The sequence below is a fragment of the Callionymus lyra genome, chromosome 4 (assembly GCF_982586985.1).
Source record: "Callionymus lyra chromosome 4, fCalLyr1.hap1.1, whole genome shotgun sequence".
In the NCBI taxonomy this organism is placed as follows: Eukaryota; Metazoa; Chordata; class Actinopteri; order Syngnathiformes; family Callionymidae; genus Callionymus; species Callionymus lyra.
This window is the reverse complement of record NC_141821.1, coordinates 28,586,686-28,610,811: the sequence shown is the minus strand read 5'-3', so window position 1 is coordinate 28,610,811 and position 24,126 is coordinate 28,586,686. Positions and strand designations below refer to the sequence as shown.

General features: G+C 39.1%; 2 protein-coding genes across 5 annotated transcripts; both read left to right on the top strand.

The window, feature by feature from the left end:
- The first annotated feature begins 311 nt into the window (after nt 1-311).
- Nucleotides 312-16,905, top strand: kcnj10a (potassium inwardly rectifying channel subfamily J member 10a). 3 transcript variants are annotated; one of them, XM_087789561.1, is made up of 6 exons: nt 312-1,230; nt 8,426-8,809; nt 9,661-9,872; nt 10,032-10,163; nt 10,271-10,448; nt 14,152-16,905. In XM_087789561.1, the coding sequence occupies exons 2-6, from the start codon at nt 8,434-8,436 to the stop codon at nt 14,547-14,549; spliced, it is 1,296 nt and encodes a 431-aa protein (XP_087645687.1). In that variant the 5' UTR covers nt 312-1,230; nt 8,426-8,433; the 3' UTR covers nt 14,550-16,905. The 3 variants fall into 3 exon arrangements, with proteins under 3 accessions (XP_087645687.1, XP_087645686.1, XP_087645685.1); XM_087789560.1 differs by lacking the exon at nt 312-1,230 and adding an exon at nt 3,083-3,607; XM_087789559.1 differs by lacking the exon at nt 312-1,230 and having other exon boundaries at nt 7,885-8,809.
- Nucleotides 16,906-17,351: 446 nt separating this feature from the next.
- LOC148082383 (SLAM family member 5) lies at nt 17,352-23,183 on the top strand. 2 transcript variants are annotated; one of them, XM_087789553.1, is made up of 7 exons: nt 17,355-17,529; nt 19,215-19,514; nt 20,525-20,803; nt 22,038-22,142; nt 22,246-22,304; nt 22,380-22,454; nt 22,991-23,183. In XM_087789553.1, the coding sequence occupies exons 1-7, from the start codon at nt 17,475-17,477 to the stop codon at nt 23,069-23,071; spliced, it is 954 nt and encodes a 317-aa protein (XP_087645679.1). In that variant the 5' UTR covers nt 17,355-17,474; the 3' UTR covers nt 23,072-23,183. The 2 variants fall into 2 exon arrangements, with proteins under 2 accessions (XP_087645678.1, XP_087645679.1); XM_087789552.1 differs by having other exon boundaries at nt 17,352-17,529; nt 22,380-23,183.
- Nucleotides 23,184-24,126: the final 943 nt, after the last annotated feature.

The window sequence follows — 24,126 nt, the reverse complement described above, 5'->3', positions numbered from 1 at the left end:
GTAGTAGAATTAGTTCTAGTATAAGTAGTAGTACAAGTAGTAGTAGTACAAGTAATAGCAGAATAAGTAGTAGTATAAGTATTAGTCATAGTAGTATAAGTAGTAGCAGAATAAGTAGTATTATAAGTAGTAGTAGTAGAATTATTACTAGTATAAGTAGTAGTATAAGTAGTAGTAGTAGAAATAATAGCAGAATAAGTAGTAGTAGAAGTAGTAGCAGAATAAGTAGTGGTAGTAGAAGTAGAAGCAGAATAAGTAGTAGTAGAAGTAGTAGTAGTAGAAGTAGTAGTAGTAGAAGTAGTAGTAGTAGAAGTAGTAGTAGTAGAAGTAGAAGTAGTAGAAGTAGTAGTAGAAGTAGAATTTGATCCATAAAAGTGATTACAAAGAAAAGAACAAACAGGGGTAGCTAACAAGACTTGAGGGTGGCTTTGTGACCTTGTGACCTCTTGTTGACGTTCCTGCTCATCCAATGACCTCCCATGACTTTCTGGCCGTGACGGTTGAGCTTTGACACAGTTTTCCATAACATCAAGTGTTTCCTGAAGGTCACATTCTGTCATAATATAGTTTCACAGAAGAAGACGACGACAACAGGCTGTTGCTGCAAACTCCAGAAACACATCCATGGTTGCCCGGCAACAGTCAGAGGAACTTCAATGTGGACGTTCACCATAGACGATGGAAGGTAACGTTATCTGGAGGTTCTGAGGAGAAGGTCGAGCTCTCCATGAATCTCCAAGTTCTTGAGCAAGTTTGTGTTTTGCTGCAGCTGCGTCTGCGTCTGTTGCTTCATCCTGCAGCCTCTTCAATGATTTGTTGATCCTGCTCACCTGACTCATCAACAGCCTCATGAGTTCAGGTGACAACTCGGGTTGACCCCGACCCCCGAGGGACCAAATCCTCCACGAGGAAGTAAACACGTTCGCACAAGCCGGGCCCCTATGGATTCAGGGCCCCATTACTGTGAATAGAGAAGAGCCTAAACTCGGCAGGAAAGGACGGAGCGTTAAGAGGAAACAACACATGCTGGCAGCTCGAGGGGCCCGGCAGATTGATGCGCATGTGAAACCAGTCGGCTAAAACATGGTGCGGCCCTGGACGCTTTGTTTGACGTGTCTCTGCCGCAGATTCATGTTCCTAAACCAACCAGGGGACACTCCAGCCCGGCTGAAAGAAGAGTCTTGTTCGTGTGCTGACAGGAGCCCCCAGTTTACTGCTGTGGAATTAAAGGTTTGCTAACACGGATTCATAGGAGACACTGTTTTGCCAGTAAAATGTAATTTATGTCTTAATGATTTAAGATTTACGTTCACTCACAGCAAAAAAGAATTTAGAAATATATAAGTTGCTTGACACGGTCGTGCCTCAGACTGTTACCCATTAACCTCTTTTTCCTCTTTAAAAGTTGATTAATTCAAAAATGTTAAAACCCAGATGTAAATACAGAAATCCACCAAAATGTAACCACCGGTTCCCTTGAACACATTTCAAGATTTATTCATCATTCTTTATAATATATATTTTTTTTATATTTTTGGCCGACAACCTGACCATCACATAACCTCCTTGGCAGAGGTAATAAGCAAATAAGAGGTTTCTCATATGAGAGTTGGAAATTAAATTGACTCACATTTCTGTGACTGATTAGTACTTTTGTGTAATTGATTCTTGAAATGTAGTTTTTACAGAACAACTAATGTGAAAACCCAACTCTCTTGAATCACTCACATGTTTCAAATGTTGAAGTCTTTCATGCAGTAAGTCTCTCATCATGACCATGTTTTGAACTTATTACTTTATAAAGTTCTCCTCCGTCTGAAATCTCAGCGAACGAGAGGTTACATGAGCGGAGTCCATTTTGACGTAATTAAGGTTCTTTGTGCAAGTTGTAATCCCGCCTCTATCTGTTCATACAACAAGTCCCTTGGAGGTGGAGACTTCCTGGATTGATGACGTGCAGTGACTTTTAAGTGGGCGGGGCTTAAACACATTTTGCTATTACTTCACGTGTTTCAAACGTTGAAGTCTTTCTCTCCAAGATGCCGTAAGTCTCTCATCATGATGACGTTATTACTTTATTAAGTTCTCCACCGTCTGAAATCTGAGCGAACGAGAGGTTACGAGAGCGGATCCATTATGATGTAATAATGGCCTCACTCCTCCTCCAGCCAGCTGTAATCACGCCCGCTTTGTTTATACAATGAGTCCCTTGGAGGTGGAGAATTCCTTGATTGATGGCACATGGTGACGAACCTCGATACTTGACCAATCACAGAAGAGTGGGTGTGGTTATAGTAAACTCAGATTTAATCTCTATTCAGTGGGCGGGACTTTATTTAATATCATTTTCTAATGTAAATATTTCAATGAAAAGAGAGTTTTGTACAAACAGACACATACTGATGATACAATAGAGTCCAACATCTATTTAAGACACACTTAAATCAACACATCAGTCGATCTTTAAATCTTTATTTTACTTACGCATATTTTAAGTCAGATTTGATTTAAAAATAGTTTCATGAAGTTCACACATTTCAGCTTTATTTTATAAAAAATTATAAAGTTAAAGCAAGTTGAAGCTTTTTCTGATGAACAATGGAAAGGACACGAAAATCATATGTTCAATTTTCCTAAACCTAGTCATTTTTGCATCCAAAAGAGTCCCTCTTCAACTATAAACACATTTTAATTTCCCTTCTTTATTTTATGTTTACATTGCTCGGCTCGTTCTTTAGATAGAAAGTATTAACTCAACCTCATGCTATCATCATCTATCTGGTCCATTTTCTATGGCTGTTGTCCCAGCAGCATCCCAGTCAGGTCTGAACGAACCTTGACTCTGAGGCCTGGCTGTGAAGGTTCTCACCAGTGACAGCTGCTGCAGTAAGTTGCTGAATGAAGAGTCTATTGACAGCAGGAGCACGTGTCCTCGCCCTCTCAGCAGCAAAGTGCAGGCGGACGTGGATCGGCTTCACAGAGATTCCACGCCAGCCAGTGAAAAAAACCCCAAACACTGTTATTCTTCTTTTTTTTTTTGTTGTCAGTAAATGACACCGTTTTCAGCAAAACAACTTCCAGTGTTTTATCGTGGAGGAATCAAACGTTTACTCGAGAAAGTTGACAAAGGCTGCAGCGGTGGAGGAGGCCCGGCAACAATGGGGCCCTTTTATAGCGTACAGTTGGGGAGAGACACGGGGCGCAGGGTGGGAGGAGAAGCTGGGAGGAGAGCTGAATTAATGAATTAAAAATGTCGGGAAACAACTCCCGGTTTAAATAGAGAGGCTGACAGGAGGGTTCGGAGAAGAAAGTTCTGTCCCCGATGGGTTCAGATGCTCATCTGATTACATAATGGCCGTGCTACTGTGAGCTGGAACCGGTACCACCAGTACCAGCGAGAGACTTTTACTGCTGCTCCACTTGTCTCTTGTTGTTTTTATGGGGAGATGACATGGACGTAGACGAACTCCCTGATGTGACAGAAAGAAATGGTTGTCATGTGCGTCTAGCGTCAGGAGAAGAGGTTTGATTGAGAGTGAATCGTTTCTGGTGCTACTTGTCCGGCTCTCGTCCTCTAGACCCCATCGTCTGCTGAGAGCCCTGAGAGGTAAGACACTCTTTTTACTCGACCAGAGCAAGTCAGCGATGTCAGGGATGCCTTTAAACAGGTGGAAACGAGAACGACTTGTTAAAAATGTTGATTAAATAAGTGTATTTTCTTTCTCCACACTTGTTTTAGAAGTTTATTCACATAGAAGTTGAAGTATTTATAAAAGTAATAATCTGTGTCATTCATTATCTTTTTAATGTGTGTGATTTTCTCAATCATGATATTGTTTGTGGTTTTGCTTACATGCCAGAACAACAGACGCTTGGTTCCGTGTAACTGTTTGAATTATTCAATTTGAGTTTTGCATCAGGACAAAGTCAACAGTATTTGTTGTGATCCGCTATGACATCATAGAAAGTGGTTCAGTGCGACGCTCTTTACGACCGGCTAAATAAAAGACCAACAGTCTAAAACCACCTCGTGGCCACATCTGCTGTGCTTGTTTGGTTTGGTTCGGTGTCGTAACTCTGGGCAGAGGAAGTGAGACGTTCACTGGAGAAGTGGAACTGCTCCTGCGTTCTGCCACTTTGGAACTTTAGAGTAGTTGCCGTGGCAACCGTGGCTTTTGGCAGTGAAATCAATTAGTCCGAAACGGTGAATGGGGTGAAATTACACGGGTCTGTGTGAGGATGTTGGCTCCAGTTGACACTATTTCCACGAATATGTGGGGACGGACGTTGATCTTGCTTCATCTGTGGGACGAAAACAGTCATTTCATGTTAATATTTCAGAGCTGCACATATCCTGCACATCTCCCTGCTGCCACTGTTATCACCCCTGCCAAGGAGGTAATGTTTGCAAAGTAACTTCTGACTTTCTTTCTTGGTTTCTCTTGGATTGATCCCATTTGAATCTGATTGAAGCAGCAACAGAAGATATCGTGTTATAGAGATTTTAAAATAGAAGTGGAAATAATCAGGTCTTGCTTTCATATGGTTATTTTTTTGTCATTTGTTTGTATAAATATGGTAAAACTGTTCTTACTTACATAGTGTTTCCTCTGCTTGTTCAGCACTCAAAGTCCCCCAACACACAGTCCCACTCTGATGGGAGTAGGCCGCGACGCAGCGCACCAGCTCACCAGCAGGAGCAATCAAGAGTCTTGCTCACTTAAATTAACAATTTGTATGAATTCTTCATTGACACAACAACACAATTCACTTCAAAAATGGGATTGAACCCACAACTTCTGAGCCACAAGCTAAAAAACGTCTTTATATAGTTATTTTTATTTTATTTTAAGAAATAACAGCAATGTTTATGTCAATATTTATTGTATAGAATGTGATTGATTATACCATAATCCACACAATCTATTTATTTTTCAGTGTATAAAATCACAAGGATATTTTTTTTGTTTACAAGAAATGCTAAAACAACATTTTGTTACTTGCACAAATAAAAACGAAAAGTTCAGCAGTAGTAAATAGACTTGATATACAATATGAAAAAAAACTGTTAAGCTCCTCAACATTTCTTTCAACGTGACTGACATTTTTAAGTGGTCGGGTTGAAGCTCGTACATAGATTTAAGGTTAAATTACATAATAAAGAAGCGGTAAAATGTCCAGAATATGACGTCAGAATGTGTATTGACTGTGTTTTATTGACTCTTTGGTGAGGCGGCTCTTGTGTGGTCACTCCAACAAGTGCGTTCAGTTGTCTTGAGCTGGCAGGCTCGTCTTGGCTCGACTTGTGTAAATGTTTAGGCAGTTCTTTCAAGCGCCAACTGTCCGTCTGTGGACGTTTGTCGCGGTTGTGCAGCATTCAGTCCTTTCAGGGCAGGACTGACGGCAGTTGTTCGCTGGTGTGGACTCGCACAGAGGATCTGGAAGGATTATTTTCCTCTGGAATACTAATGAATCTCTTTTGTCAGCCATGTTTTTTTTTTCTCTACCTTTTCCCCTCGCCATCCATTTACTCCTCTTTTGTCAGCAGATGCTCGATTCTCTCTCTGTTCTTCCGTAAAACCAATTATTCCCTCTCTTCTCCCGCCCTCGCAGTGTCGAGCGTACTCACACACGATCACACACCAACACACACTTGGACCGGCTCTCCTCTGCCCGTCTAACTTGCTCCTGCTTTCATTCACTCGTTCACCCAGTCTTATTTTTCAATGGTGCCTTTTGTCTCTTTCATCTCCCCGAAAACAAAGGATTCTTGTGCAGACAGGACAGAGAGAAGGAGCGATGCAGATTGAAACAGAGGAAGAGTTGCTGACATTCTCTCCGGTTGTCCAAAATGTCACACAAATGCTTTGATAGTGGCCGAAAGAATCAGAAGTGTTTGGATTTACAAACGATAATGTTGTTACTGTCCTGGATGTACATTTGTATTGTAGTGCAATACAACATGCAGACAGAGATAATATGAGTCGCCTTCAACTTTCATATGCCTTTTTTATTTCCTTTTTACCACCTTTTCATCCAACTTTTGGTCGTTGGTTTTCATTTATATACTGGTCAAAACAAATACAATAGCAAACAAATACAGAGGGAAAATGATGCAACCAAATATATTGATATTATCATCCATTATGTTCAAAACCTCTGTTTTAACTGTTTAATTCATTCGACAACATCACATATTTGACATCACATGTTGTTGAGGCCATTGTGTTGTCACATAAGAATATTATTTTATCGTATATTTTCAGATAGAGCCTAAGAGTGGCCATAACTGCCGAAGCAGATGTTTAGATCCACATGATTTGTAGCGCAAATGAAATACCTTTTGTTACAGAGAACGGATGAAACAGCGACAGTACAATATCAAAACTTTATTGACAACGATGTCCACGAACAGCAACTGATATGAATTAGAAGAGTAAACATTAGCTTGCGAGGGTTATTAACTTTGGCTGCTGCGAGAGGATGTGAGCTTCTCAAAGTAGGTGGGACTGTTGCAGAGTTCAACTACAGATGAACTGGACCAATCACAGCCCCCCGCCGCCCCCCCATACCCCCCATCTCTCTCCTCATCTTAGTATTCAAAGCACAGACATCAACACAGATCTCCATTCATAGACTCAGCGTGAGCTGCGGCAGGGAGAGCGGAGAGAGAAGGGTCAGGAAGGGCGAGGAGGGATGGAACGTATCAAAGTTCAGGGTCTTTTGTTTGTTTTTCGGGGTCAGTTTTTGCTCCGGATAGAAAGTACAGATTGAGACAAATGAGCCATTAAGACAACAGTGCGAGAGGTGAAAGGGACTGTGTGGTAACTGGAGAGAGAATCCAGTCGGTACAGTGATGTGAGGACGGATACAGAGGTGACCACCAGTCAAGGGAAGACAAGCATTCAAAGACAATAAAAACTATTAATAAAGACATACGTATCTCTATAAAGCCGTAGATTTCACCTGTAGTTATCAAGAAATACCACTTCAGTTTTTCAGTGGCGAAAAGAAATTGGTTCCCCATTGACTGATACTGAATGTAACAAAAAATAAGGAAAATGGAATGAATAATGTCAACAATCTGACCAATTAATTTACAGAAATATACAAATAATCTTTAGAAAATATATTTGTATAATGTAAAGTCATACTATAATGTTTGTGAGTTTGAGTTCTCTATGTTGTGTTTACAATAAATACAATAAAATCGAAGTTTCTGATTCTATCTCTGACTACAGTTGACAGCCAAGTATAGACAGGATGAGGAATTGTGGATCTATGATATCTTCAAGTTAAATAGAATATTTCTTTCCATCATTACCAGCTACCTCAATTGTTTTGCTATTCTTATTCATTTTCCTCTCACTAGTTACACTGACCCGAACTACGCAGCACCTTCAAATAGAAGCGCACAAACATATTTAAATACCCTCAATAAGCCTGTTTTTGCACCAAGACAGATTTCCCACATCCTTTATTGTATTGATTTAAGTGTGTCTTAAATAGATGTTGGACTCTATTGTATCATCAGTATGTGTCTGTTTGTACAAAACTCTTTTTAAATTAAATATCTACATTAGAAAATATGCTTAAGCCACTGAATACACTTTTTGTGGAACTGAAATCTTGTTTACCATAACCACACCCACTCTGCTGTGATTGATCAAGCATGGAGGTTTGTTACCGCGTGTTATCAATCCAGGATGTCTCCACCTCCAGGGGACTCGTATAAACAAAGCAGGGTGTGATTACAGCTGGCTGGAGGAGGAGTGAATCCATTATTATGTTATAATAGACTAGGCTCTTGTAACCTCTCGTTCGCTGAGATTTCAGACGGGGGAGTAATAAGTTCGAAACATGGTCATAATGAAAGACTTGAAACATGTGAGTGAGTCCGGAGAGTTGGGTTTTCACATTAGTTGTACTTAAAACTGTATCTTGATGAATAAAACTCAACTTTCTCGAAAATCCAGTCAACACAAGTGGCCATTTCGCAATATTCCAAGCGGGAATCATGGTCTTGATTTTCCAGTTGATTCTCATCCTGGTAGCTTTACACTCGACTGTAACTGAACTCTCTTGATCCAGTGACGTCCATATGTAAAAACACGTGGTATTTCCATCATTTCTTTAACATAGAAAGCAGAGCCCTCGTGCGTAAAGGAGGCTTTTATTCTGACAGGCCCAGCTGCGTCCAGTGAAAAGAGAGCAGAGCTGAAGTGGACCACCATGGACAGCAGCAACACGGTCCATCTCAGTCCCAATCTTCTCTTTGAATCGCCTCCTTCCAAAAGTCTTGCTCTGTCATTAACCTCATTCATGTGGAGTTGGAGTCTGAAAAGAGCTTTTTGGATGCACTCACCTGCTGCGTTTGGGACGTCTCCTCTCATGCGTACCTGCTTTTATTTCCTGTGTCCGGCAGTGTCCGAGATGACCTCAGCCTCCCCTACCTCCTCTGAGGGCCCCTCGCCTCAGAAGGTCTGCCACTCCCAGACTCAGACGGACGTCACCAAGCCCCTGCTGGGATCCTCTCTGGGCGCGGCGGGCACAGGTGCGGCGCCGGGGGCCGCGGGGGCCACGACCCTGCGGCTGAGACGGCGAGTGCTGTCCAAAGATGGCCGCAGCAACGTGCGGCTGGAGCACGTCAGCGGCAGAGGGGCGCTGTACCTCCGCGACCTGTGGACCACGTTTCTGGACATGCAGTGGAGATACAAGTTCTTTCTCTTCGCCGCCACGTTCGCTGGGACTTGGTTTGTGTTCGGAGTGCTTTGGTACTTGGTGGCGTTAGTGCACGGCGACCTACTTGGTAAGACTCAATATAACATTGGACTCCACTAGTTTTTTCATTCTTTAGAAGTGCAGCCTGGGGGCTCCATTAGTTTATTTATAAGGCTCTTATGAGGTCAAAGATAATTAAACCAACAGTTTTATCTTGTATTCATTTATTTTTATAACTATTTAAATTCATAACTAGTCTCCAAGTATAAATATATGTTTTTGGACTTTTGATCTCCACTTTGGCCGTTTTTAAGTGATATTTACCGCACCCCGCAAAAAGAAAGTAAATATAAAAAAACATATTTATGAGATTTTTTCATTTATATTAAAATACAATAAAATGTATTCATTTATTTATACTCTTTATTTTGGCCTGATGGCTCCTTACAACAAGCACTGTTCGAAATGTGGCCCCTGCTTCAGTCTATTTGATTCTTAGACAATCTCTCAAAGTTCAGCCCTCGTTTCCTTATCTATACTAGGTGCTAGATTTGTTGTGCTGATAGGAACTCAGCCGTTTTAATATAAAACAGACAATAACAGGCATTAAAACAGCCACTACACATATAAGATATGACTTTTTGTGTGCATGCATTCCTAACGTTAACATTTTTTGATTAATTACATTATATGTTTTGAACAAATAACCCCTTATGACAATGAAAAAATATATATTACATTTTCACACTTTTACATTTTACATTTTTGTATTACATCTGTCCATATTCTTTTTTTTTTTTTTACGTTTTAACCTCATGTCTTACTGACTTTACTTCCAGTAACAACAGTCTCACGAAACCAACTGACCTTTCTTTCTGCTTCACTATTTCACAGAACAGAGGAAAGTTAATTTTCTCTTTTCCCCTCTTTTTGCGACAGAATTTGACCCTCCGTCCAACCACACCCCCTGCGTGATGGAGGTGAAGACACTGACGGGAGCCTTCCTCTTCTCTCTGGAGTCCCAGACCACCATCGGTTACGGTTTCCGCTGCATCACTGAAGAATGTCCGTTGGCCATCATCCTGCTCATCTTTCAGCTGGTCATCACCATGGTGATGGAGATCTTCATCACTGGCACTTTCCTGGCTAAGGTGAGTTCAACGCCTCAAAATCCTGCTTTCGTCAGTTAGTTCTTCCAGAGTTAAAACCCATTTCTCACCCGACCGGATCTGGTTTGCTAGCTAAGTCGTAAGCTAGCTTAGTGTCATCATGTGGATGTTTACGGAGAACAATAAGAATCTGTTCAACAGGTCGCTCGTCCGAAAAAGAGAGGGGAGACGGTTAAATTCAGTCAACATGCTGTCGTGTCAAATCATGAAGGGCAACCATGTCTAATGATCCGAGTGGCCAACATGCGCAAAAGTCTGCTGCTGGGTTGCCAGGTTTGTTAAATAAGCACTTTATTTTAAAATGTAAACTGGTTAAAAAAGAAGCAGCTAAAATGGTGAAGCACTTCAAATTTCACTTGGTTCATCGTGTTGATCCGCAGGTGACTGGAAAGTTGCTCCAGACATCGCTCACCAAAGAGGGTGAGACGGTGCGTCTGGACCAGCGGAACGTCCCTTTTCAGGTGGACACGTCCACCGACAGCCCCTTCCTGATCATCCCCCTGACCTTCTACCATGTCATCGACGACACCAGCCCGCTGAGAGCCTGGGCCGCCAAAGGTAGCATGTCAACTCAACTACTCAACCTCTACCTTTCAATGAGTGAAAGCAGATATAGTTGTTTTCATCCCAAAGTTGAGATTTATAAAACAAATAAATCATGTCAAGAGAATATAAACTAATCCAAAACACAACCCCACTGTGTGTTACCAATAAGACACAACAAAAAAAAGTTTCTTGCACATGTTATAAAGAAGTCAAAATGTGAAGAAACTCAACCTGCAGATTCATATCCCAGTTGATACAAGTACAAATCCTTTTTTTAATGGTTGTTTGCATATTATATTTGGAAAACTGTGAGTAAAAAATGTGACGCGTACAACATTTTCAGCATCCGAGCTGTTCTGTCTTCAATAAGCCTGAACAAAGCATGACATGTTCTTCCAACTTCCTTTGTTTTCCTGCAAAAGACAAAGACAGAGAAAATGGCTGAAGCTAATAAGACGGAAAAGAAAAAAAGCGGAATTGGCTTGCAGGGTTCATTTCTTTAAAATATGACGTAAAAGTAAAAAGATTTGAGGCTCTGACATTGTCTACGACGTGTGACTGTTTAAACCGGAAGTGACTCAACAAACTGTGTCGTCCTTATTCTGATATGTTTTGACATTAAGTCCATCTTTAAATTAACGCACTGAATGCTTGTATTATACACACTTCCTAGAGTGACCCCCTCATAAAGTCCACAGTATCACGGTGTCCCCCAAGGTTCTCTGCTTGGTCCTCTATTTTCCTCCCCTTAAACGTTTGCCCTGCGGCTTTGCCAAGTTGTCTTTGGTAAGATTTATCCATCATCTTCCATATTGAGGCCATTAAAAAGTAATATATAAAAAATGAAATGAATTGATCTGACATGATCTGTTGAGTTGACTTTTACTATTTATTTTTAAACATGTATAATGCACAGTCTACAGTCAATCCAAAATGTTGATGAAGCCGAAGAATAAATCCAAAGAGCCTCTGCGCTCTCTATGTAGGTTCGATGTGTCTGTAGGTGTGCCGGCATCCACAGTCATGTGCTGCGTGCGGCGACCTCTGACTGTCCAGGGTTGCAGCGCTCCAGCACTGGAGGAGCTGGTTTGTCTGGCTGGAATGCAAGTGAGAGAGGTCACCAGAGACTCCCCTCATTAGAGCACAATGCTGTACAGTCTGAGGTGCTGAGAGGAAGACTACACAGATCCTGTTTCCAAGTGATCCAAGTCATTTTACACCAACACAACGCCGTCCACGGCCACAATGTTTGCCACTTTTTTTTGCGCTAACATGATGACAAAAACAACAATTTGTGGCACTAGTTGGTCATGGCAACAACACACACGTTAGTTATTGCCGGTGTTGCATTTAGTCATGAATATTCCAGATTTTTACTTGTGACTGGCAGAGTCTTTAGATGTAAGCATGATGGTTGGATACAATATCTCCCATAAAGCCCATAATGGAACAGGTTTTGTCATAGACTTTAGTTAACAGACCAAAGGTTTTAGCGTCATATTTTAGTTGGAGTACAATTTTCCCTGATAAATATGCACAGTTTATATGTAAGTTGCTATTTAAGTCGGCAAAACATTCACTCTTGCTATGTTTTTTTGTTGTATTGTTAAGAAATAATGATACAATATGACAATGAAAACCAAACAAAACTACTTTGAAAAACTTTTTCAGTTTTTCATTTCTTTCTGAACAAAATGCAAATCATGGAGAACGTTAGAAAGCAATTTTCTCAGAGCAACTTGTAGGTTTGGTTTCACACATTTTTTGACACATTGAGTTTCCAGATCAGCAAAGCGTGACCTTTCTTAACATGGTGTAACAGCAGGAACCTCCAGACACATTTGAAAGAAAAGACGTCATGGATGTCCAGACCAGTGAGCAGACCAGTGTGTGAACACCATACATACAGTGTTTCTGTCCACTGACTGAGCTCTGCTTTACCTAAAGACAGTGAAACATTTTGAAAACAATTTCATTAGTTCAGTAGTTTTCTAACAGGATGCTGGAGCCTACAGTTCACAGCATGTCAGTTCATTTCAATAGTTGTGGCTCATTCTACCAAATAGGCGCCACCTTGACATACATAGCATCTAAAAAAGACAAGATAATTTTCTTTATGTGCAGTATTTGCATCTATGCTGTAACTGCCTAATTATAGTATATTTATTATCTTCACCCCCCTGTGATGGGCACGATACGTCTCATTAGATAAATAAAGCTTTTTTTCCCCAATCATAGTGTTTGGAATTTAAATTCTAACGCTAAAATGACTGCAGCTACACCTGTTATCAACAAAATGCTCTAAGCTAGCAGGTACACCATTCACTTGACTTAAAGTTACAGTTGAAAAAACTAAAACACACATTTATATCAGTTTTATACCTATCATGCTTTGTGGACTCTGACTTACTAATATCAAATAAATCATAATCAATCTAAACTGCTTCAGACCCTGGCTCATGGAAGGTTATAAGTGATGTCATCTGCTGTCAGTGATGTCACCTAAAGAAAAGGTTTATATGGTTCAGCCAGAAATAGCGACAGACTGGTGAGAATTTATGATACGATCCACAATACTGTATCAATATTTGAAAGCAGTGTATTGATTTTCCCCCCTTTCAGATCACAGTTTATATTTTTAATAAAGGTTATTTTATAGTTTGCTATACACAGAAAAGTTTGTTGGTTGTTAAAAAAAAAAAAGAAAAAAAAAGTACACTTGTTAATTTTTTTGTTGCAGTTAAACTTCCCACTGCTAGATGGCAGTAGTCATTAAGTCCTCTGGAGCTAAAGGAAAAATAAATTCCTGCGATGACTGAGGACGAAAAAATATAGAGAACTTGAGCAGCTTTAAAGTTGATATTTGAATATATATTTTTATTTCAAACAAAAGAAGTAACGACGTTTTCAAGAGTCATGTGTCTGTAAATTCTGCCAAACTAGAGTCAAGTCCTCTGACTATATTACAAAATATATATCCTCGTTCCTACTGTATCTAAATATACAGCAATATCTTGTATCGTTCATGATATGTATCGTATCGCCAGATTCTTGCCAATACACATCCCTACTAACTGGTGCACATGCTATGGGGCGGAATATAAAACTACAGGACGTGTCTATATCAAGAATGTAAAGTCAGGGGAGTATAAAGAATTGAAATGAATTTAATAATAACATTACTACTAACTGAAACAATTTCCCGAAGGAGACCTCCAGAGGGATCAATAGAGTTTATCTATCTATCAATTAATACACTTTAAGGGTCATGAGGTGGGCCGGACATCAAAGGCTCCGGCGTCGTAGAATGATCCAGCCAAGATCCCTTCATGAGCTTTTGTTCTCTGTGCTCTGGTGTGATTTCCTCTCCGTCCTCTCCACGGACCTTTTTCAAAGTGTGCCGACCCCCTGAAACATCCCAACCACGTATTGAGTTGTCGAGGGGTTGCGAAAGAGTGTTTTGGTCTCGGTGCTTCTGGATCCGGGTGAACAAGAGGACTGTTTGGACAGATGAGAGCGAGGCCTGTTGACGCAGGTGTGGGCTTGTTGGAGTGGACATGTCGGCGTTGTAGGACTTGTGCGTCCATGAATGACACGTCACATGTTGTACAAGTGCTCGCAGTCGTGAGATGTGTGAGCGGAAGAAGAAAAAAAAGATTTTGTTGAAGATGATTTATTAAAGTGTGTTGTGTGTCGGTTGTCCTCTCCTCTGCAGGCGGTGGCTGGACCGACCCTGATCTGGCCGACTTTGAGCTGCTGGTCATCCTGAGTGCCACCGTGGAACCAACCTCTGCCACCTGCCAAGTCCGGACATCATACCTCCCCGAGGAGATCCTCTGGGGCTACGAGTTTCCTCCCGTCGTCTCTCTTTCCCCGACCGGAAAATACGTAGCCGACTTCGCTTTCTTCGACAAAGTGGCGAAAACCAAAAGCCTGCCTTCCTTCAAGCAAGGCCTCCCTCCGACTCCGCCCATGTTGCGAAACCATGGCAGCAAAGTGTCAGACCCTGAGAAGGTGCGTCTGGAGGAGAGCTACCGGGGCGAGGAGAGGGGCCGGGACAGGGGGAGGCTGAGGGATGCGAGCCCGTTGAGTGTGCGGATAAGTAACGTGTGACCAGACGAGCTGCTTCAAGGAATCGGAACATTCTCATCCCACAACCGTCGTCGAGTATAGAATCCCTCTATGGACTATAAGCTCGATGGAACCCGTCACAAGCACAACCTTTACAGCACTTTGACCCCGAGCACACGATTCTAACCCTCACTTCCTTTCAAAATGATGTCCAATATGAGTTGTAAACTTTTCTTTATCAATATTCAACATATTCCATTTTACGTGAAGAGAATGTATTTTATTTGATCTACCAAATCCTTCCTAACAGCACCATGGTTGGTTTGATGAAAAAGTTGTCTTTTCAATTTTAGTTTGTTTACTAAAGCACTTTAACTCGCCTTTAAACGGAGCCTCACAGAGGTTACGACTGAACTAACTGTCATTAATGCACTGTGTTCTTGTATTCTTGTCTTCTACTCTTAAGTGATGACCTTAGTTTTGTTTACTGACGTTACAGAAACACAACATTGTACAATTATTTGGTAAATACTATGAAAAATGTTTCAGACACAACATATGCAGTAACTGTGAAGTACAAAACTGACTAACTCTAAGATAACATTTAAAACATTTTCTAGATTAAATTTACAAAGTCCTAAAAGATATTTTGAAACACATGCAAGTGAGATGCAGTGGACACCCTGGACAGGATGCCAGTCTGTCGCAGTGCACACAAAGACACACAACCATTCACACACACTCATACCAATGAACAATTTTCCCAATTGCCAATCAACCTTTGTATGTTTTTGGACTGTGGGAGGAAACTAGAGTGCCCGGAGTAAACCCACGCAACACAGGGGGAACATACAAACTCCACACAGAAAGGTCACAAGTTCCAAGGCTCCCGACCTGGAAGTGACTCAAAGAGAAACATAAAATATATGTATAAAACATAATAATTAGAAAATCATTAGTGAAGTCGTGGCAGCTTACATACAAATGATTTGTTCAAATATGCAAAATCATAAGTGGTTTTGTATTTCCTAAAATAAAGTTTGTGTTAGACAGATCTTGTGTAGACATTTTATTAACATTTTATTGAAGCAGATTTCTTTTTAATGTTTTTTCTATATTTAACTGGCAGATTTAAGTACTTTCATGAACATTTTTTTTCTTCCAATGACAGAAAAGAAATCCAGGGCATTTGTGACACAACTTATCTGCGATAAAAAAGCCTGTAATTTATTGCAAATATTATAAAAAAACAACCTTTTGTAGCTTCAGTTTAATAACCACATTGTTCACTGGTTTATTTGACCATCTTACTGAGTGGGAGGATGATTAGTGTGACGGTCAGCCAGTCAAAGGGACGACAAGCATGTTAACAAATGTGTTTTTACGTTTTTTTTAATGTAAATATGGTCAATCTTACATAAGCCGAATTTTGTGGAACATTGAAAATGATTTTTTTTAAAGCTTTTTCATGAATAATTATACAAAAGATTACACTTAATAAAAATATGAATTAATACAAGTGCTTTAATCCCAAACACATCTTCGTTTGGTTCAGTGTAGAGATGAAATAAAACAGAATCAGAATCGATGATAGATCTTTGCAAGAAAGTCAACCAGACAAAAATCTTATGCTGCATAAAAGTCACGTTTTATGGTAACAGGTGTGAGATTCTGCAGACTTCACAGAGTTGACTTTGCATGTTAATACATTATCCTGTCCTGCTTTTCTAACGTTTCTGACTTTAGGAAATCTTTTTAAATGCTGCTCTACATCACGCCAGGTTGAACTGTCACTCTGTTGAATGTTGGTGTGGGAAAACTGAGTGCATTTGTGAGGTAACAACTTACCTAGTATATGCATGTGTGTGTGTGTTTGTGTGTGTGTGTGTGTGTGTGTATGTGTGTGTGTGTATGGATATGCGTTGATTCCTTTCAGACCTTCACGCAGCCGTTGACCACTGGCAGCAGACCAGGTGTGGTGGGTCAAATAGAATCAAGTCATTATAAAACTAAGAGAAAAAGGAACTTGAAGTTGTTGAGCAATGTACTTCAGTGGTCCGGTCATCATTCAAATACGTTCAATTGTGCAGGAAAGTGCCTCTTTAAGAAGCAAAAGTCATCCTCAACCTCTTTTTGTCTTCTCCTCTTTAAGACTTTTTAAAGTGTATTTAAAAGCCAAATGGGACGAGGATCAAGGGCTTATATCATTTTTAACTTTTTTTTTTGGTAATTGAACATGATGCTTTGCCAGTAGAATGTATTGAATTTAGTGCCTTTTCAATGCTGATTCATAACTTGTACACTGATTGTGATGTTTAAACACTGTGCTACTGGAATCTGTTTGTATTTGCTAACATTGCCAGGTGCCTCTTTTAATAAAAACAAACATTTACAACTAGTGATGGACTGTATTTATTTTATCATCCATGACCAAAAATCATAATTACTTGACTGTTCCAATATGTTCACGGCTCATCAAAGGTTTTTATTTAGGACTTCAACCTTTAAAAGTCAGCTTTGTTTTGTATGATATCAACTGATTGTGGTGAGCTTCAGGTTCCTGTTACCGCAGTTGTTTGCAGAGAACCCACACCAATGCTGAGAATTTGACTTCTATTTCCTCAGAAGCCTGTCTACGTGTGAACAAAAAGAAAATGTTTGTACAGTGCGACATTTGAAAGTTTTTTTTTACATTCTGTGGCTGAAAAACAGATATAACAGAGGCTGTTTGGAAAAAAAACACAGCCTAAAGTAAAAGAAAAGAAAAAATAGAAAAAAAATCTATTAAACAATCTTAGTCTTATTTGTAACTTGACAATATAATAAAGCTACATTGTTTTTTTTTGTTATTAATGTAAATATAGTCCATTAACAGTTGACCAATAACTTCCTTTACTTTCACCCAGTTGCCTTTTCAGTTCACGCATCTCTGAGGAGGAAACAGATGAAGCTCTTTTGCAGACGACAATGTTTCCGTCTCGGCAACCGTTCTTGCTCCTGGTGTTTTGGAGTAGCTTCTATGGTATGTTGACCTTCCATCTGCGTTATTTCTGCTTACATGAAGTGGATGTATTAAACCAGGGTAAAGAGAGCAGTATGACGTAGAGATGCGTTTTTCAAAACAGGAGAAGGCAGTAGTTCAAATCATTTACAGTCATTTGTTGGATTTTATCAGGAGAATCTTCTGGGTATTTACTAGATTTCAGTTTCAGTTTATTTATTTAAACCAGTTGATATTATTCAAGTTGATGCAGAAAGAAAAGGAAGAGAATATTTAGCTTGTTGTGGTTGATTTATTTATAAACTAGCTTGTGTTGGAATATGTCTAATCATTTCCTGCAGCAACGATGAGACGTTCTATCTGGTCAATATGTGAGCGTCCTGGTTCTGGTCAGGAAAATAGAAGTCAAGTAAAGTTAGCACTTGGTGTAAAAAGTGACAACCAGGAGAGGCTGGCGAGACTCCTTGAAAATAATGTTTTACCCTTTATATTTTTAAGCATAAAAGGTGTAACACAAAGTCCTGTAATAAGATCCAATCCATGTACTCATCAACCTAGTCTGACTCTTGACTAATCGCCATCATGTTTAGGAGTAGTTAGGAATTGTAAGTCCTGTATAACAGACAAATAATAATTTCTTTCTTTGCCGTAATTTAATTTCAAATTAAGTTTTCCTTCACTTTAAACCACTGACTCATTTTCTGTTTCATACTATTCAATGTGGCTCTTTTTTTTTAAATCAACCTTTTCTTTTAATGTAAAGGGTTAGACATTATTTACTGGAACACTATGCATCGCTCTGTGAACGAATATTCTGTTTCCAGACTTTCATTGTCTGAATGAAGGATATATACCGATGAGGGAATGAATCAGATTCTGGACAATGAAATATGATGCGTTATGACGGCTTCATTAATAACATAACTTTAATTTAGTTTTTACACCGTAATCCCCCCCCCCCCCCCTCCCACCACAACCAGCGCGATCTGAGCATGTTCACACCATCCCCACAAACTTTTACAGTGAAAATAAAAATCAAAGAAAACAAATCAATTCACGCTATATATGAGTTATTCAACTAGTTATTTTAGATGTGTCATCACAAGTTATTTTAGTACAAAAATATTAAGGTACGCAAAACTACCCAGACCTGGGACACTTCCTCACCAATTTCCCACCAAGTTGTTTCAGGTCCATTGTATGCTGGTTTCGCTGTGGTTGTTACTCATTCATAACTTGCTTGTTGGCACCAGTTATGACTTTCATGGCATGTCAGTCAATGCAGAAAGCCCATTGTTGCTCCTCTTACAGTCATGTAAGCAGCAGCAGAAACCTCCAGCAACTAGCTGTACAAGTGTGTCAAAAAGACCTGATTCTCCATGTTTGTATCAAGCGTTTTTATTCCATTATGATTAAATGAATACGCTTCACGTGTCCACAAGTCAAACATACAACCAAAACAAGCATTTCACTCTCCATCTTCCATCGTTTCAAAAAAGCAGAAACAACTCTGTGTTTCCTGAGTCGCTCTTTCTTCTGTCCGAGTCAGCAGTTATGGGCTTGACACTGCTAAACTGAAGTGGCGAAACTGGCTGACGGTTTTTCTGCACACTCATCACTTATTACACGTTTTCAAAATATACCAACGTATGATTGGTTTGAACTCTCGCTGACATTGATAGACGTATCATGTGTTCTTCTGTCAGATGTGGCGTTTGCCAAAAGATGTCCAGATGTCCAGACGAAGGCTGGAGACACCGTCCTGTTGCAGTCCTGCCACCATAAGCAAGTTTCGGAGGCCGGATGGAAATGGAACTATACTAAAGTTATTAACATGGAAAAGACATGGAGTGTTCCACTTCAATTCAAAGATCGAATTGAACTCAACCAAAACCTGAGTTTGACTGTAAAAAATGCAGGACTTCAGGATAGAGGTGTTTTCACTTTTATCTCATATGGTGGCATCAAACAATGGCCCACTATTGAAGTCCACCTGGTGGTTCACGGTAAGATTTGTCTTTTTATTTTTAAACACGTTGTAGTTCAAGATGGAAATCATAGACAAAGTCTGGTTTGAGGTTTATTGTTTCAAACTCAAACAGATAATGTCAAAAACTATGACTTATAATCTCTTATCATACAATTTGTTAATTAGAAAAAGCACTTAGGACACACATACCACTGCCAAATGCCTTTATTTCACATGATTTATAAAAACACAGCAGTAAAGGTAAGGTAAAAAAAACAGCTTTATTATAAAGAATGAACCAACATCCATAAATGAAAAATGAATACACGAGAAATATATGAAGCTCACCACCCGTGACATATCTTCATAACTCTACATCTTTAAGCAATGTTGAAGGAACATTACATCACACACACATTATAAAGTCAAACTTCTCAACCCTTCCGGGACATAGACACATTCAAGTTCATACCACACCCAAAAAGAGTGAATTGCAAATATAATGTCATCATTTAAATATGTTGAGAGGATTTGGAGTTAAATGTCAAAAACAATTGTGTTGATTGAAACCAACTAATGATGAATCAGGTTTTTAGCAGGAACTCCTGAATAACTGTTGTGTTCCTGTCCACATGTTTACAAATAACTTCTTTGAAAAGAAGAAGTAGTTTTCTTCGACAGCTTTTCCTTTTTACGATTTACTATACAACCTTCAGATTAAAAAATCGATTTAGGAGAAATGTGATCAAAATATTCTCCTCATTATCTCTCGAATACTACGATGAAAATAATCAATTTTTGGTAGAATTTTTTCTGCCAAAGAATTAATAATCAAAAGGTTTCAATCAGGACATTATGTTTAAAAGTAAATGTCTTTTGGATGGCCATACTAGCTTTATGTTTATGTTCATATATTTTAGAACTATAAAAAGGTTCTCAACTGGAGAATATCTTTAATGATGTATAAACATTTTTGTTGTTTGTTGACATCTTGTGAGGGTCACATCATATCAACATGTTGACCTTTCACCTGCTTCTCTGCACCAGAGACCATAAGTGAGGAGCTCCTGCTGAGCAACAACATCACCTGGCATGCGGTGAACAGCTCCTGCACCGTTCAGCTGGACTGCAGCTCGCACTCCAGCGCCTCCTTCAACTGGACCGTCGGGGGCGTCACTCAGGCGGGCAGGCGACTGCAGCGAGTGATCCGGCCGGAGAACGGAGACGTGATGTTCACCTGCACCGCTTTCAATCCTGTCAGTGAGAAGTCAGCGTCTGAATCTGTCAGGTGCACCAAAGACACCACATCAAGTCGGCCCGGAACAGGTGTGCACGTGTAAACAAATGTACCTGCAACAGCGTGAGAAGTCAAAAAGACCAACATAAGTTAATAACCAACATAATAACTAACATTATAATTCCAAAAAGTCTTAATTTGTGTCACCAAGTGAGAAATTATAACAGTCATAAGTTGTTAAAAAAAACCCTCTCTTGAATAAAACCAAAGGAAAACGATGCAACTTGAAAAGTATATTGGATTAATGTTTAATGTTGACTGAGGTCGCGGGTCTCAATCTCTCACCTCCAGGATTATATTTTGTCAGCAGACACCTGATCCATCGTAGTGTGGTCGGTGCAGCACGTAACTCTGTAGCAGACGGTAACACTCGACCAGTATCATCTGGCTCTTAGGTCGTCCAACCTTATCGCAAATGTCACTAAGTTTAGCACTTTTATTAGAGGTTTACTGCTTGAAATCTCCTTGAGACGACGTTTTTAATTTGAACCAGCAGTTAACTGATGAGACAAAACTGAATGTAGGTATTTAAAAATGAATCAAAGAAATAATGACACTCAAATTAACCACTATAGCAGTTAAGTTCAATTGTAAAAAAAACACTTTACTTTTGAATTACATTAAATCTACTCTTTGAATAAATAAATAAATAATGTTGACAAAAACAAGTTATTATAATGTAATTACAAATAAATACAAATGGGTTGAAGAGGGTTCATGATACAGCAGCAGTTGTATCGTAAAACAGTGATATTAAAAAGCCACTAGATGGCGTTCTCTGCTTTAAAATCTATATCAATGATATATAATTTAAATAGAAAAAATTACGTTTACAGAATTCTGATAGTCTTATACTTTCATGAACCGCAGCTTGATGACACACATTGTATTGTGGTTTAAATGTATTATGACATACAATCTTATTCTGTTATAAATGTATTTCATTTTAATTTATAACGTATTTATAATTTTATTTCAATGGAAGATTTCTAGAATATAACTATTGATAGGATTGGTTTGTTGTTAACCAAGAAATGAAGAATTATTTTTCAATGCTTTATACACTAAAACTACCAAAGTAAATACCAACAAAACAAAAACGATGATATACATCAAATTATCCGTAACACATGCAAACTTCAACCAACACCACCACGAGAAAAGGAGCGAGACTGTTGTTACTTGTGTCATGCTTTAATACTATTGATTAAATATATATTACATTTAAATAATAATCTAAACATATCTATGTCATCATTACAGATCCAGTCAACATTCTGACGCCTGTGATCGCGGCTTGTAGTTCACTGATCATCCTCATGGTGGTGCTAAGCGTCAGCGTCTACTGTTGTAAAAGAAAGAGCGCAGGTGATCATCCTCTCTTTCTATATCTTCCTCAACTTCTGGTTCTTGACTTACACTTCTGCTGAACTTTACAAAGCTCCATTAGTTTGTTCAATTCTGATCCTAGAAGGTGACCAGGACGAGCAGACGATATATGCGGTCATCGATGACGTCAGAACTCCGGATGTGAGTAGAAAGCAAGAAATGCTTGTCAATTCTTTCAATCTTCAGTCTGTGACCATGTTCTTGTTCGACGTGTAGGTAAAACCAGCGGAAGAGGACGGAATGGTGTTTTATGAAAGCATTAATAATATAAATAACTCAGTTCAGACTGTGGTGAGTGGCGCCCTACAGTGGCACTTTTTGGTACTAAAAACAGACTTTACAAAGATCACTTTTATAGAGCAACTCATGTGTAAAACCAACTTAATCCTAAATCACTCTCATGTTTCAAATGTTGAAGTCTTTCTCTCCAAGATGCAGTAAGTCTCTCATCATGACCATGTTTTGAACTTATTACTTTATAAAGTTCTCCCCCGTCTGAAATCTCAGCAAACGAGAGGTTACGAGAGCAGAGAAAGTCCATTATGATGTAATAATGGCTTCACTCCTCCAGTCAATTGTAGTCATGCCCCGCTTTGTTTATACAACAAGTCCCTTGGAGGTGGAGACTTCCAGGATTGATGACAATAGAGCTCCAAGAGCTATTTAAGAGACACTTAAATCAACACATTAGTTGCTCTTTAACGTAAAACACATTAATATCAATGTCTCTACGTGTATAACGAGTGTCTAAACCTTGACATTACAAATGAAATGTTGACTGTAGATGATTCTTATTGTTACAATTATTGATTAGAATTGTATTGCAGCCTCAAACAGTGTACGACGAGATCCAGAAAAGTCGGATAATGGTTGACTCCACATCACCCTATCAGACTGCTGGCCCTTGAAGAAAAGTTGGATGAAGAAAAAAAACAGACTAACTCACTGCGTTTAAGTATCTCGGGATCTTTTTGTTTTTCTCTCAAAAAAATCTTTGTCAAATAAATGCTCGATATCATGTTTCATAAGCTTTTATCGTGAGACGTCTATTGAAACTTTCAAGTTTTAAATCACATGTTAATTTAATGAATGAGTTAATAATAAACTTAAAGATAGAAGATAGAAAATATTTTTATCATATTCCTTAAAGAATATATATTCTTTCTGCTTCTTCTTTAAAGAATATATATTCTTTAAGGAAGAAGCAGCCAATAAGCTGATTTAATAGAAGAGTGAGTACTGGGGGCCATGATCAGGGTCAGTGAAGATATAAATAGATACAGACAATATCAAACTCGTACTGATGGAACAGAAAGGGATAAAGACACTGAACATTAAAGCAAAATGAGAGAGTGAAATGGTTACAAACATGACTGAAAATGAATAGAGAAATGTATGCAAAGCCCAGCAAACAACTACAACCTGGAGAGAGCCTGGGCAAAGGTGACTGCATTCTGGGAGAAGGTAAACTCAGAAATTGTTGAAATGCTTGGCTGTAATTTTCCATGTACTTTTAATAACGTGTATCTTTTGTCATTATGGCCCAATGCTGTTTTGAAAGAGGACATGTATCTTCTTAAAATCGTATTGGTGGCATCCAAGAAAACCATTACCAAGAAGTGGTACGAGGAGGAAAAACCCACAATAAAAGAATGTAGAAATATTATTTTGGGAATTTACAAAATGGAATTACTTACCGACAGGATAAAAACAGGAGGAACAATTTTATAAGAAGTGGGGAAAGTGGACGAGTATTTACATTTGTACGAAAAAGAAAGACTGAATGACTAATTTGAATTCTGTTTGACTGAGTTGATTCTTTGAAGGAAATATAAATCTAACCCATTCCATATTTTGTTTTATTTATTTATTTTTTTCTTACTACTATTTATGTTGATTGTTGTTGTTTTTTTGCTTGTTTTTTTGTACTGTTTCTGTATGTGAGTTGTTTTGTTTGATCATG